Below are 15,404 nucleotides of genomic sequence, written 5' to 3'. Positions count from 1 at the left end.
ATCCCATGTTCCAGACGATCATATTAAACAATAAACATGCTTTAATGCCAGGCAAGAGCTACACAAAAGCAACTGATATAGTGGCCACTCTATATGATATGATTTATAAATACATATAGTATTAAATCCACTTGTGGCAAGTCCCCCCACGGCACCAATGGGATGGGACAGCGCCCTCAGCACCCCTTCCCCAAATGAGGTATGAACAGTCAAGCACTCCATAGAATCCTTCAGGTCGTAAGCCACTTTATTCCAGTCCCTTGGACATCACAGGCTGGCTTTATTTGGGTCAGAACATACCATTTCCAGAGGTCCCTGAACACAGAAATGACAACGAGCAGCCCAGCACAGGAGTGACCCAAACTTCTAGGCATTCCACCTCTGGGTGTCATGGAGTCCCTGGGCCGAACTTGAGTGCATTGGATTAGACATACGAGGGCCTTCCTGGAAAGGAGGAGGAGGAGAAAAACAACCCTCGAGAAGACACAGACAGGGTCAGCGGCAGGCCAGGACACCGGCTGTTTGCGTACATTCTGGGAGCGTCGGCATTCATTAGCCAAGCGTCTGGCTCTGTTTTCTACCTGAACAGCTGGAGACCTTCTCTGCTCCTCACTCCAGCTCTAGGTTCTAGAGAACAGAGTGGGTCTAGCTCAACAAGACGTCATGACCAAGGGCAGGGCCTAGGCAGGTTTCCCCGATCATTAACTGATTGCACCCATCAAAGGAGAACTAAGGGAGGAATGAGGTCTTCAATCCAGAGCAGGAGAAAGGGGGCTGCCACTCCTGAACACACCAACAGGGTTTGCTGGGCCTCTTTGCCCATTCTGTACTCCATGACTTAGGTTAATTCCCTATTTTTCAAAAACATTTTAGCACTCAGCCTCTGGAGGAATTTGGCAAGTCTTGGAACCGCTATGAGGAATTGACACTCAGAGGAAGACTGAGATTATGTTACCAAATCCAGGTTTCAGAATGTCATCCTACAAATTTGGTTCATTTTGGTCCACTCTACAAATTCGGATTTTTGCTACCAGATAGAACAGACTCCAGTCATATACAGGAACCTGGAGGTTAGAATGGACTCGGCGACATTTCCCTCATGGTTATGATGTTTATCTTTCTGTTCCTGTTCTACAGGAAGTGGCTTGGCAGCAGACAGACCCACTCGGGACCTCTCTGCCTTCCCTTGGGGCAGGTTCCCCATCAACATTGTTGAGCGTTTGGGCCACGTCATACCAACTGCTGGTGAGAGTGTGACTTGCCCGTGACCAGCAAGTTTTACTCTTAACCTGAAATTCAAATCCATCTATATATGAGGTCACCAGACCAAACAGCAACTCAAATGTGTGCTGTCACTTCTGGAAACAGAAATCTGCATTCAAGAAACAGTGATGGAAAATGTTTTAGGATTCTCCATAGCGGGCCTGGGAAACCACAGACCCGCTAGTCCATGTCTTCTTTACAATGAATTAGATCAACCCAATGTCTGACTCTTTGAAGGGCCACTGGGGGCATGTTAACGTAAATATTCCAGACGTGGTGCTCTAACCATACACATGGACTAAACCATTGGGAATGCCCAAGAATCGACACTATTTTTTTCAAGTCCACAGAAGATCAACCTGCTCAGAAAAGCACCAGGCCTCCAATCTGATGTTGTCAATGGGCTGCTGGGTGGGGTGGGCGAACCGCCCGCCTCGCCTCTCATAAAGGCCAACCCCCTGGCTCTCCACTTGCGCGTGTCCTGGCCACACTGCTCGTCGCCTGCTCTCCCAGCACTGCAACTCGGAAGGGCGTTCAAAATTAACACTGGGCCCTAGGCAGCGTTACTTTGTACTTTTATGGAATATATAAAATATACTTGTCGATTGGTACATTTGTGCAAAGGCAGATATGACTTTAAAACAAGACATAGACATTCATTATAGTTGGCTTACTTCACAATAAGCTACTAAAAACAGTCTCTGGAATAAGATTGTATTAGTGCTCACTAAACATGCATTTCATTTAAACAAGGCAAAACACTTAATTTGGTCTGCAATACCCAATATTTTATATACAGCAGTCTTCCTTTCTTTTTTTTTTTTTTTTTTAAATCACAATAGGCAACAAGATGGGTCTGGTTTTGGAATATGTTACCATTTGTATTTAATTTCCAAAGACACTCATATTAGCTCAACTAGTGTAAACCTGTGAAAAAATAGCTGAGCTATCGTTTTCCTCTCCTCTACTCATTTACCTCGAAATGTTCACAGCTTAGAAACTACAGCCTGCAGGGGAGGAGGGCGGAGTGGGCCCCATGGGGGAATGTCCCAGCTCCTGTTAACAGCCTCGCCCCAGAGGGTGACTTGTTCTTGGGGAATCCAGCCTCTGGTGCCGCCCACCACCCCCACGCATGTGCCACGGCAGGCCCAGGCAGGGAGTTCTGTCTTTCAAACGAAAGCCCCTCAAAGCTTACAGAGGAGTCACTGGGCCGGACGAGTTTCCCTTCTCTTGCCACCCCCACCACCCCGAGTCTTAGGTTTTAGAAGAGAGACATTAGAATCAAAAGAAAATAATAATAGTAACAATTAAAAATCGTCAAACAACGAACACCACGAAGTCTGTCCATGTTCCCCACAAGCACGCTGGGGCTCTGGGCATTCCCACGAAGCGTCCACGACAAAAGAAGCTGAAGGTGTCACGGAGGAAAGCGCATCTGACCGCACAGGGGACAGCATCACCATCAATATTGTTTGGCAAAAAAATTATTAAAAAGAAGAATCAAAAGGGAACACAAGCAGCTCTACACTTGGATCGGTGGGTGTGGGGCTCAGAACTGGCCGGCGCTGCTTGGGTCGCACTGCAGGAGGCGCACTATGGACGGGTCACTTTTGGCCCCTCGGATGAACTCTTCCAGGGAGAGTTTTCCTAGGAAGCAAGAGGACAGGTGAGTGGCGGCTGGTGGCAGTGGCGTGAGCTTACACCCTCCCACAGCACGTCGGTGACAGCGGCCACTCACCTGCCCACGGTCTCACAGCCGCTGTGACGCGCAGCACTCACCTGTGCCGTGGAGGAGCCCAGGTGACTCTCTTTCCAAGGTCAGACCCGTGAGGCAGGGACTCTGCCTTGTTCCCCATGGCACTGCCAGCCCAGGCACAGTGCACACAGCAACACAGCCCCACTTCCTAAGAGCACACTGTGTGCCCGGGGGCTGGGGAGAGGGTGGTGGATGACCCTGACTTGGTCCCTGTCCTCGTGGCTCTTCTAACTCCAGGCACCCTGGAGGGGCTCACTCAATATTTTGGGATGAGAGGCCCTAGTGCCTTTATGAGAATGAGCTGGGCCCTCCCAGCACCAAGGCCATGGCCACGGTGTTCCTGGGAGCCTGTGGGCCCCCTCAGGCCGCTTCAGTGCACTCAGGTTTGCTGCAGGAGCCCCTCACATCTGCGGGGAGCTGCCCTGACCTAAGCGTTCGTTCTTTTAGGCAACACGTGAGGACAGTGCACCTCCCTGCCTAGGTCAGGAGAATGAACGTAAGGGGGTGTGTGCGACTCACAGGGTGACCCCCTGGTTTCCGCCTACGCTGATGGCCTGGAGGAGGGAGACCCGGCAGCCTGGGTCCCACTCCTGCCCAGTGACCCTTTCCTTCAAGCTTGCATTCTCTTCCAGGAGGGCCCCTCTGTCACTGTGGTTGTGGAGAGGAGGGGGTGGTGGGGGAGGAGCTGGGGCCACAGAACTTTTTCCCATTCCTGGAGCTGATTCTTTGCCTACCCTGCCCCTGGGAGTGACACGGCTCACTTGACTGGTAAATCTGGGAGGAATTGCTGGGCACTTTGGCTCAGCTTTCCCTCCTTCCTCCCTGGAAAAGAGCTGCCCCAGAGAGGACTCCTTTCCCCCTGCTTCTCCAAGGATAGGCACTGGGCCTGCCCTGCCCTGCACGGCCTGCGGGTTCGTTAGCATGCCTTGGACCGCCACGCTCAGCCACGTCCTCCACGTAGCTCTATCCTTTGGCCTCAATTATTGCTCTTTTATTTCTCAATTTATTCCAAACCCAGACAGGAGGGGGGTTCTCCCACCAAAGATATCAACAAATATGACCTCCCCTCGACCATAACCCTTTCCCCCAGAACCTACTTCTTGTTTAATCAAACTCACTTTATCTACATGAAGAAGAAAGATAGGGATTTATGCATTAATTTATCTTTAATAAATATAGCTGGTCCCCTCGAGGTTTTGTGTTCTGACCATTTTTTACGAACTGTGCCCCACCCACGTAGTAGTTAAAATGGTGATGACCTCCTTAGGCTTCGCAAGGCACTCGTTAGGGAAAGGAGGCAGCAGCGGCCACCAAGCACCTTGGGATCTCTGTAAGAGAGGCTTCAGGAGGCGCCAGCTAGAGGTGGCAGAGCGAATCCGCCTTCAACGTGGCCCTCCAGCTTCAGGGCTGGGCTTGGCCTGTGGCCCCACGATTTTCTCTGCAAGCCAGGGGTTAGATGCCAAGAGCTTCAGGCAAGAGGAATCTAATGGCCAGAGATTCTATGTGAGGTCTGATCTGCTCCAGGCAGGGAGGGGACCAGGTGGCCTCAGCCCTGGGGCCCAGAAACCGAGCATTTAGCTGAAGCACCCAGTCTCCTGGTTGGGCTAAGATTCCCCTGACTGCTGTGGACTTACAGCCCCTCCTACTTCCTTCCATCTGCTGCTCTCCTTCCCTCCCCACCCTCTTTTTAAACACAAGCCTTTCCCTCACAGAAGCACAAGACTTTAGCAGTGAGCTGTGTTCCGGGAATCTAACCCAACTAGGGCTCTGCGATCCTATAGTAGCCGAGTCCCAGTGGAGAGACCCTACTTCATCGCCTGTGACCAACATAAGTTAGGTCTTTATCCTGCAGTGTCTTGATTTTCTTCCACCCTTTAGCTCAATTCTAAAGCGGTGTCTGGACCTAGAGCAGAGCACAGACCCACTATACTCCCTGGAGCAACAGCAAATCCTACAGCTTAATATCAGCAAGTTCGTTAGCTATTAAAATAATCCTGTGCTTGCTCAGTCTTTACAAACAATCAAATATAAGGGGCAATAAGATGTAACAGGATGTAATGGCACCTCTGTGGAGGAAACAAAGCAAACAGAAGGGCCTGCACTATGCAAACCCAGATTCTCAGGCAGCTGGTGCCCCAGGGTGGGGACAGAAAGAGAGAGAGGCTGACTCTGCTGCAGAGCCTTCTGTTGTTCCATAGATCAGCGCCAGGTAGGTGTGTGGGTGCTTTCGTGGACAGGAATTGCTGGGGACTCTGAGCAGAACAAGTGAGCTGGTAACAATAGCAAGAGCTATGGAGCCTGTTACGGACAAGGCCCTGAGCTTAGCACTTTAAACTCAGGTATTATATCTAAATAGGGTGGCCAGATTGCAAATAAAATACAGGACTTCCAGTTAACTTTGAATTTCAGATAAACAGTAAACAATTATTTAGTATAAGTACGTCTCAAATATTTCATGGGGTATACTTACATTAAAAAATCCCTTGTTTACCTGAAATTCAAAGATAATTGGGCCTTCTGTGTTCTATCTGGCAACTCAGTATCTAAAATCCTTCTGTTCCTGAGTTTGAAATCCAGCCCTCCTTTTCACTTTGTTGGGTTTGAATGGTGAGTGGCACCATCAGGGTGGGAGCCTCCTGGCCACCTCACTCCATTACCCCTTCTCGCTCCCTGGTCCTCCAGTGACTGAGTGAGCCCCATGTGTCTCTGGGAAACCCAACACCTTAGAGCATGCAAAAAAGACCCCAACAAGACCCCTTGGGCAGGCTGGGGTGAAAGCTGCTAGCATCTCCCATTCTGATTGGCCTGCAGGGACCCAGCCTGCCATGCTCTGGGCCTGTCCTGAGGACCGGTCTGTGCTAACTATGCTTTCTCAGGTCCTTCTATTCCTATTCCACAGACCCATCTTATTTTCTTGGGGGTAGAAGATAACCTAGAAGGAGGACAGAAGGGCCTAGAAATAAGGCATTTTTTCCCCTGGACTGGGATCAGCTCTCTAGGAACCACCTAGTCCTCTTTCTTCCCACCCAGCTGGGAGGCATGGAGGATGAGACAATCTCATAAAGGGTCTCCAGCCAGGTCCCTGAGGCTGAGATTTTGTCCTCGAGTGGCATTTCCCTTCCTGAGCTCCCCTGGCCCCTCCCGCAGCCACCACCTGACAAAGCGGAGAGCCTCCTACCGTCTCTATTGGTGTCCATCTGGCGGAAGATCTTCTCTGTCCTTTTCTCTGGGGTTGACTCATCTTCGGGCATTTTCATTACAGAGGAAACCATTTTATAGATTGCCTGGGGACAGAAGAAACATGGTGGTAAGAAAGAAACACCGGGTGGCACACAATAGTCCTATTGTTAAATTTCCCAAATGCAGGGGTGAGGGACTCTCCCCATCCACTCTGGCCCCCGTCTTGTCTCTGCCGAGTTGTTCGTGGACATGGAGGCTCAGTCCCTGGTGGGAGCCAGGCCAGCAAGCTTGCTCTCGTCCAGTGGGGACCCTCAAGAGTGACAAGCAGCAGGAAGACCCACTAGACCCGTATCTGTAATGTCAATGTGTGTGTGAATTCCCTGGGAATCTTGTTGCAATGCAGAATCTGATTGCGTAGGGCCGGGGCAGGGGTGGGGACTGAGATTCCGTGTTTTTAACAAGCTCCCATGTGATGCTGGTGCTGCTGTTCTGAAGACCCCACTTCGAGGAGCAAGGCTGTAGGTGACATTCCTCAGGCCAGGGAGACAAACAGATGTCTATTGTGGTCTCCACAAAGGCCCCTCAAGGATGATGCGCACGAAACAGTCTGTAAGTGGTGCCTGCGTCTTCCCCCAGGCAGACATCCCCGACCCATCCGGATGCTCTTCCCCCTGCAGGAGCCAGGGGGCTCACATTCCTTCTCTGCAAGCTCCCAAGTATCCCTGAGATGGAAACAACTTGCCATCCGAATTTTTGATTAAATATGCAATCTTGGGCCTGAGGTCAACTGGGTACAGCTGTGAAATCTCATGGGCAAGAAGGAGTTTTGCAAGCAGTCCTGAAACTGCCTGTGGCCTCTGCATGGAGGCCTCAGTTGTTGAAGGTAGTTTTTATTCGGGAAGAGAAATGTAAAGTCATTGCTTCCATCCCTAGATCATGACTTTACTAATCAAATTCACTTTGGTCACCTCAGCCCTGGCAAAAAGTTCTGGCAAAAGTAGGTTTTCCTAGGGGTGGGCAGACAATTCCAGAAATTTCTGGAGTTCTCGGGGTAGTGGGGCAGCTGGAGAGAGCAGAGAAAGGAAGGCAGCAGAGGGGAAGTGGCTTCCAAGTGGGAAATGTGGGAGCGAAGAGGGACACTGAAGATTCGACTTAGCCACTTGGCAATCTTGCTCAGTACCAGCCCTGCCCGAAGTGCTGAAAATATTCTGGATACAGGGGGTAAATATTCTAACCCCGTCAATCAAATAAGAGTGAACACTTGACTCACGCAGTATGCTGATCCTTGGGCTGATCCCGTCCCCTAGGGTCCCCTCTAACCAGGCTCCCCGAGTCTGTCTGGAGCTCACCCAAGCCCTTGCTGAACTCCAGAGCTGCCTCCACGGCCACGTGGTCTGAAGGAAGGTCAGGCTCAGGTATGGCCCTGCCTGGGATTACGGTGTCTCTGGGGTAAGCTTGGCTATAGTCACCTTCCCCAAGAAATGTTCACCTAGGTGTGGTCTGGAGGCAGAAGGTGAGCTGTCATCTGTCCTCCTGCCTGTGCACCCCTGCTTGCTGTCTCCTCCAGCCCAGGTCTATGCCACTTCCTGTGCTGCGGCCGTAGTGCCGTGTGCCAGGCTGCTGGGGACACCTAACTCCCTGGGGGAGCTAGGAAAGGCCATGGAGATAGAGCTCTTCTCACAGAAGGGCAAACAGAGGCTCAGAGGTTTAACAGGGCCAGGAGAATATTTAGTAACAGTAGAAAGCAGGATCTTTCCATGAGGTCTCCCAACCTCTCCGCGGCTTTCTTTGCTCCCATGATGGAAGGTTTTCTGTAACTCCTGACCTAGGCAAAATGGAATCTTGGCAGCGACGGATAAACAGCACAGGCACACCCCTCACACGCATCTCAAACACACACTCTAAGCCCAGGGACCTTAGGACAACAACAACACAGTATCTGGAAATGAGCATCCCACTGGGTCACCTTAGTGTGACCTCTGTAAAGGGGCAGAGTGGAGCCCTTGGGAGTTGCAGAGGTGTAGTGGGAGGAGCAGGGAGAGACAAGCGATACATTTATTTTTTGCCACTAGTCTTAAGGAGGCAGTGTAATTACTCATCTTCAACCTTCTCTGGGGCTGGAATGTTCCTTCCCTGAGTCTGGTCTGGCCTTAGTAGGGTTGTCTCACTTGGTGCTTCCAGGTGCCACCTGCTTTGTGTCTGCGACTGGCCAAAGGGGGCATCTCCTAATCTGTTGAACACATACCTTGGTTTCCTGGACCAGCGGCTTTGTTTACACTCTCCTCTCATCGGAGTGCTCACCTACCCCTCCTCTTTGAAAACTTCCCATGAGTTAGGGGCAGATTGAAATGTTACCCTCCTCCAGGAAGCCTTCCATGGTCTTCCCTCCTTCTATTGCTATGCACAATGGCTTAGCAAACAGCTCTGTGCTAGCAAATGGCTCCATCTCAGCCTCTCTTGGATCGCTTCATTCCACTCACTCTGAACTGCAGTTATGCAGGACGTTCTCCTTCTAGATGTGAGGTGGCAATCAGCTCTGGCTTTTCTGCAAAACCCTGCTAATGCCTAACACAGGGCCTCGTACACAGTCAACCTCTCCAAGAGAGTTCATTCAAGAATAACCACCACTACAAGTGCCTTCTCATATTGTTTCTCCTCTCTCACCTTTCTTCTGTTCTGCTTTTCTTTATAAAGTTCCCCCTTTAACCTTTTATATTTTTCTCGGTTTCTTTTTTTCCTCTCTCTCTTCATATGATTAAATACATTCACAGGAAACCCCTTAAAGATTCTTAATCTATCAAAAGCCGTGCACTCTCCCCTTAGAGACCACACAAACGCGCTGTGGATACCCACCCACCATTGCGGACAGTCTCAGGGGCTCCCGGACTCGCAAGCCCACCCAGGGACCCCAGGTTACGGAAACCTCTGTTCTTTCGGTTACTCCCACCCACGTTCTCACTAGTCATTCATTCACTCAGTCGCAAGTACTATCGCCAGGTATCATGACTGATCCAGTCCTTGTCCTCATGGAGTTTGCTGTTGAATGAGGCAGACAGACATCATTAAGATAATCAAAGAAACAAATGTAAAACCACTGTTGAGGAAAATGCTACAAAGGAGGGTGTTTGGTCTTATGAGATGATATCATGGAGAATTGGACCTTGCCAGGAGGGTTAGGGTAGGCTTCGCTGAGGACTGATGATTTAGCAGATATGAAGAAAGCACAGAGCGAGGGCAACACTGTGTGGAGGCCCAGGGTTGGAGGCGTGCAAGGGCGCCGACATGGTGCAGGGACACGTGGCACAAGACGTGGCCCTAGAGCAGGTCGGGACAGCACATTGGGGCCTCACAGACCATGTCCAGGTGTCTGTATTTCTCCAGTGAGCAATAAAAAGATGGAAGTGACATTAAATTTGATTTACCTATTTATACTCACTTCCCAAAGTGAACTCTATTCCCCTATTTGCAGGCAATGGTGTTCAGAGAATGGAAAAATGGTCATTCGTAATTTATTTAATAATTATTTATTGTCTACTGTGTGCTAGGTGGTGGGGCACAATTATCAACAAGACTGATGCTGTCTCTTATTTTGTATCTCACTAATCCTCTAGTAAAGGACTTGGGAGGTACCATATTGGACATCAAAATCACCTCATTTTAGTGAGCACCATTTAGATGGGTACAGCCATTCCAGTAATGCCTTCATAGTCGTTATGAAAGCTCTCGCCTAGACTACCTCTAGGTCCTGGTGGCAAATAAAACCCTTTGGTCTGGAGCACTCCTTGGAACTGTCAGTCTCTAAGGTTTGGGCCCATGAAATTCTTCTTGAGATTCTGATGCAAAATCAACTGTGAGGCCATTCCCTTACCACGCTTGGTTGAAGAAATGAAAGCCCAAGCAAACACAGGAATGTGTGTGAGAGGAGGAGGTTCTCACACTCAATAGAGTCTTCCAGAGTTTTAGTCTTTAGCTCTTAGGCTAAAGGAGCGGGGTTGGTACACAGAAATGAGGATAGGTTAATATAATAACCAACCAACCACCTGTCATCTCCTCCCCAAAATGAGCAGAGTCCGAAGGCCCTGACATGAGTATATATGTGAACGGGGCTTCTGGAATGGGGCAGCAGGCATGATGTCTGAGTACACTGTGGGTTGAGGAGGAAGTGAGGTCTCCTTTAAGAGGCTCACATCCCATGAAAGATGGCTCTTTCATGACACTCAGATTACATTTGTTTAAATGTGCATTAACCCACTGATAGGGATTAGTGGATTATTTACAAAACCAGGTCTCTGGCATGTGTGGTACCATAGCAGAGAGCAAAGAGCTGAGGCGACTGTCCCCGTGGTCTCCAGGGTGAGTACGTGGATGATTGCCTTGCAAAGCCACATCTGGGGAATTGTCCGTCCCTTTGCTCCCTTCCCACGGCACTAACGACTGACAGCTGATTGTATTAGAACTTCACAATCTGTACTGCATGGCACAGAGAGGTAAAAGACACGACCCAGACAGCCTTCTGAAACAAATCACATCTTTTCTTAGCTCCAGTTCCCCCCACCTCTCAAAATTTAATGGGATAAAACTATGAAGAGACCAGGCTACTTCCCCACTTTATTTTTAGCAATGTCGAGAGGCCTAGCAGGGGTGTCCTGTTTTTGATTAAACTCGAAGAGCACTATTCTTGTCTCTGGGTAGATGCAGAGCTTTTGGGCACCCAGGCGGGCTTGGGATAGCTCCTCACTGTGGCCAGGGCTCCTACCAGCTTCCTCATGGCCTATATTTTTCTTTCTTTTTTCCTTTGAAGGAAAAACCTCTTGGAATGCCGGAAAGGAAGGACTCAGATCTGCACCGGCCAAGGTTGTGCGAGTAACGGAGGGCAGGCACAGCTCCAAGAGTTAATCTGCAACCTTTTCTCTGAAGGAAATTACACTGACTCTTCTCATCAGAAAATTTAGGGTCTTCTAACAGGAAGCCAGACATTGCAGGCTTTCTGATAGCAGACTAAGGGCAAAAGCAGTCAGGCAGTACTAGGTTGTTTTTAGGTGACAAAGAACAGCACCCTGCTTAGAAGGATATTATATGCCAGGAAAGGCGGGGGGGGGGGGCATGAAAATCTTTTTTGAAAATACTTTAAAAATAGGATTAACATCTATATGTGTGGAATGGCATCAGTACTTTCCTGTTTAGAGCTGGAAGAAAAACTTAAATCGGTAACTTTCATGATTTCAGTGTTTTCCTGAGTTGCTTCACAGCAGGGAGGTGATAGGAGAACAGGGGTCCACTTCTTTTTCAACCAAAGAAGTTCCATTCTTATATTAGGTTTCATGTAAGATTTTACTTGGAAAAAAAACCCCAATTTTGATGCTAAAAATGGAGTTTGAAACCACTGAACCATTTTGTGCATTCTTCCCTTTGTGATAATTTGATCCTCAAAGGTAATGAGTAAGTCAAAGATTTGCACATGGAATCGTACTCCCTGCACACTAAGGGAGCTTATGACTTCAAAGAACCCAGTGCTATGCCCTTTTATGACTTGAATGGCTATGGGAAGTTAGATGTAGTCTTAACATGAGAAGAACTTTCTTATGTTCAGGGGTGTACAACGGCAGAATAGTGGCAGGCTGTTATGCAGAAGTCAGTCCATGGATACTGAAGATACATACAAGCAAAGGCTGGGTAGTCATCTGTGGATGACACTGTAAAGAAGTTTTTCCCAAAGCATTTTCCAAGAAATATTATCCTTCCAAGATGCTCTAAGATCAGAGAGATCCCATCATCAAAACAGCTTGGGAAACACTGCTTCCTTTATCCCCTTTTTGGAGCACTATGATGCACGTGGACATATTAAAGATTCTGAGAATTCCTACAGTAAAGAGATCTGCTGACCTCTATTTAACCCAGGTTTTCTCAAATTGGTTTGGCCAGAACCCTTGTTGTTTTTCAACAAAGCATCTGTGAACCGTTTATGAAACTAGTACCCCAAGAAAGTTCTATCTGCACCAGGACTGATTCTTACTTTGGCTTCCTTTTCAGCTGGGCTCCTTCTCTGTTCCTCTCTCTTTTAGAATAGATAATCTATAATGCTTCTCCCTGAGATTTTCCTTCCTGATAGTTCCTAAGTTTCTGTAAGATAGGGATACTATCTTATTCATCCTGGTATGCTTTGGAGTCTAGCACTTGCTTTATGCAACAACTTTGTTGACCTTATGATAAGCACAGTGAACTATGCTAAATCCCTCTGATTAGAGAGGGAAAGCGCAGCCCTGCTCTGATGGAGCTCGCAGTACAGGTGGTAGGGGGACAGGCGAGCAGACAAATATATGAAAATGAGAGCAGAGAGTGCTGCTCCTGGTGAAGATGCAGTATTAGGGATAGAAGTTATTTACCCTCCCACCTGAAGCAACAGCAACAAAACCCAAAAGGCAAAACATATGATACAACAGTTTTGAAGACACTGGAAATTGGGCAGTAAAGGACAGTGATCTCTAAGAAAGTGGAAACAAAAGAATTATGCCCTACGATGGCCCCAGCTTAATGCCTTGAGAGAGTTTCCAAGCCATCGTGCCAAGATGGGGAACTCATGTGGCCCCTGGTGAACTCACTGACTTGGGAGTGGAGTTGAGGGTCTGAAGACACCCAAGTGGCGTTCACCAGCTAGAGGACAAGAGAGGAGAGTTGCACAGAGAGAGAACTCCAGAGAACTCCAGCATTCGGCTGAGTCAGTGTATGCATGAGAGGAAACTACCCAAGACTGGGGGAAAGAACCAAGTGAAAGCTTAGGAGGAAGAGTGCCTGGCCCCCATGCAAGGTCAGGAAGAGGGCCTGCTTCCATCAGCCAGACTGGACAGCCTCTCGCTTTGCGGGGCACTGGCTACTCAGAAAGGTCTTGCCTCAGCGGTGGGGAGTAATTCGTCCTGGATGAGCACTGCCTGGTGTCACCTAACGAATCTGACAAGCAAGACCTGGAATGTTCAAGCTGTTTCCAAGTAATCGAACTATGTCTTAGAATGAAGTTTAAGAATATTTATTGGGCTACAAAAATATCCAGCACTCAACACAGTAAAGTCCTGCTGATGAGATCACAAACTAATTATCTTTTAGTGGAGTTGGTCATGATTAAAAAGTATCAGTCTACTTGAAATTGGCAAAAAACAGGAGCAGTATTCTGATGAAGATCAACAAAAGATGCTATAGAAAAGCAAGGTTAACACAAATGGGACTGGGGGGTGGGGGCACAGGAGGTAACCGCCAGTGGGTGAGACAGATATATGTGGTAAGAGGGCATGCCAGGCCACCACGTGAGGAAATGCTTTAGGATGTGAGAGACCATAGTGCCTTCTGGAATCTTTCCGTTGCCATTTAGCTGAGGCATGGAGCATTCAAAAACTACAAAGAGAGATGAGTCTTCAGAGAGCTGGGGTCCCAGTCACAAAGGCCTTGCTAAAGAATTTAGACATCATTTGCAGTGAGTTGGGGGATACTCAAAGGTTTCAAGCAGAAGAGAAACATGATTATAGCTGCAGTTTGGAAAGATCACTCTGGCATCAGTGGGGGAACTAGAATTGGGGGAGGGCCCGAGGGGAGGCAGGAAGACCTATTAGAAATGTGTTGCAAAAGATTTTATTTTCTAAAAATGGACAGAACAGTATTCCTAGTCCCACTAAGTTTTGCCTAAATATCAGATTCACGGCCTAATTAATGATTGTTGTTTTAAGTCATTAACTTATGGGTTGGGTTTCATATATAGAAATAGATAACTGGAATAAAGTTATAGTAATAGGTAAGAACGATGAAGGCTTAGGCCAGGTGCGTTGGCTCACGCCTATAATCCCAGCACTTTGGGATGCCAAGGTGGGAGGATCACTTGAGGCCAGGAGTTCAAAACCAGCCTGGGTAACATAGTGAGACCTCATCTCTACTAAAAATAGAAAAATTAGCTGGGTGTAGTGGCACATGCCTGTAGTCCCAGCTACTCGGGAGGCGGAGGTAGAAGTATCACTTGAGCCCAGGAGTTTGAGGCTGCAGTGAGCTATGATGATGCCATTGCACTCTAGCCTGTATGAAAGAGTGAGACCCTGTCTCAAAAAAAAAAAAAAAAAAAAAAAAATGAAGGCCTAAAACACAGCAACTTCATCCTGTCTGTTTAGGAGGGTAAAGACCTCTTTGGAAGGAGTTGTCTGAAGCTGCCTTTGCATTGAACTTTACATAAGATTGAAAAAATGTTAAGTGCTCCTATCTAAAAGTGATGGGTACCACCACTAACTTGAAATGAGACAGTGGCAGGAGGAATGGACAGGAATGACAGATTTAAAATATATTAAGAAGGCAGATTTAATAGGTCTGGTGACTGCCTGGACATGGAGATAGATGTTGAAGAGGTGCCAAAGATATCTTTTTCTTGGTTACAGGATGGATGTTGTTGCACTATTTAAAAAGGTGGGGTGGGGGATGAGGAGGATTGGGCAATGCGTTTGTTTTTGGAATACTGACTTTTAGGTGCCAGTGAAACATTTTAGTGGAGATGTCCATTAACAGTTGGACAGTGGAGATGAAGATCTGGAAGTAATCTGTTTCTTCAACCATAAAATGGGGCTCATAAGGTTGTTGTGAGGATTAAATGAGATAGTGTTTGTGTATGAGGTTGAATAATGTCCTGCAAAAATTCATGTTCACCAGGAACCTGTGAACGTGACGTTTTTTGAAAAGAGGGTCTTTGCAGATGTAAACAAGTCAAAATGAGATCATAATGGATTCTGGTGGCCCTAATGCAATGACTGGCATCTTTATAAGAGGGAACTCTGGACACAGACACGTAGGGATAACACCATCTGATGGTGGAGGCAGAGACTGGAGTGATGCGGCTGCAAGCCAAGGAATGCCGAGGACTGCCAACAAGCATAAGCAGCTAGGAAAGAGGCATGGAACAGATTTCCCCATGGAGCTTCTAGAAGGACCTGACCTTGCTGACACCTTGATTTTTGGACTTCTGGCCTCTAGAATTATGACACAACATAACAAGTTTCTATTGTTTTAAGCCACCCAGTTTATGGCAGCCCTAGGAAATTAATACAGCTTGGGAAGCCCGCACCACTATGCCTGGCCCCTAACAAACAGTGCGAAGAGACTCTCAGAGGAAATGAAAGCAACAGAGGGAACCCTACTTGGGAATATCCGTATTTAGGAGCAGGAGAAGGAAAGAAGTCCACAA

The 15,404-nt window shown here is 48.0% G+C and overlaps 1 protein-coding gene across 1 annotated transcript in view; it reads right to left on the bottom strand.

Moving 5' to 3' along the window:
* Positions 1–2,335: 2,335 nt before the first annotated feature.
* The window catches only part of NCALD (neurocalcin delta), a 21,241-nt gene continuing 8,172 nt past the window's right edge, over positions 2,336–15,404 (bottom strand). The window contains exons 2-3 of the mRNA XM_012643639.1: positions 6,198–6,303; positions 2,336–2,910 (exon numbers count right to left, since the gene is read on the bottom strand). Coding sequence (XP_012499093.1) covers positions 2,813–2,910; positions 6,198–6,303 — 204 coding nt within the window. The 3' untranslated portion in view covers positions 2,336–2,812. The remainder of the gene's footprint in view (positions 2,911–6,197; positions 6,304–15,404) is intronic.

The sequence above is a fragment of the Propithecus coquereli genome, unplaced genomic scaffold, assembly GCF_000956105.1.
Source record: "Propithecus coquereli isolate 6110/MARCELLA unplaced genomic scaffold, Pcoq_1.0 Scaffold2, whole genome shotgun sequence".
In the NCBI taxonomy this organism is placed as follows: Eukaryota; Metazoa; Chordata; class Mammalia; order Primates; family Indriidae; genus Propithecus; species Propithecus coquereli.
This window is presented reverse-complemented; position numbering and strand designations above follow the sequence as displayed.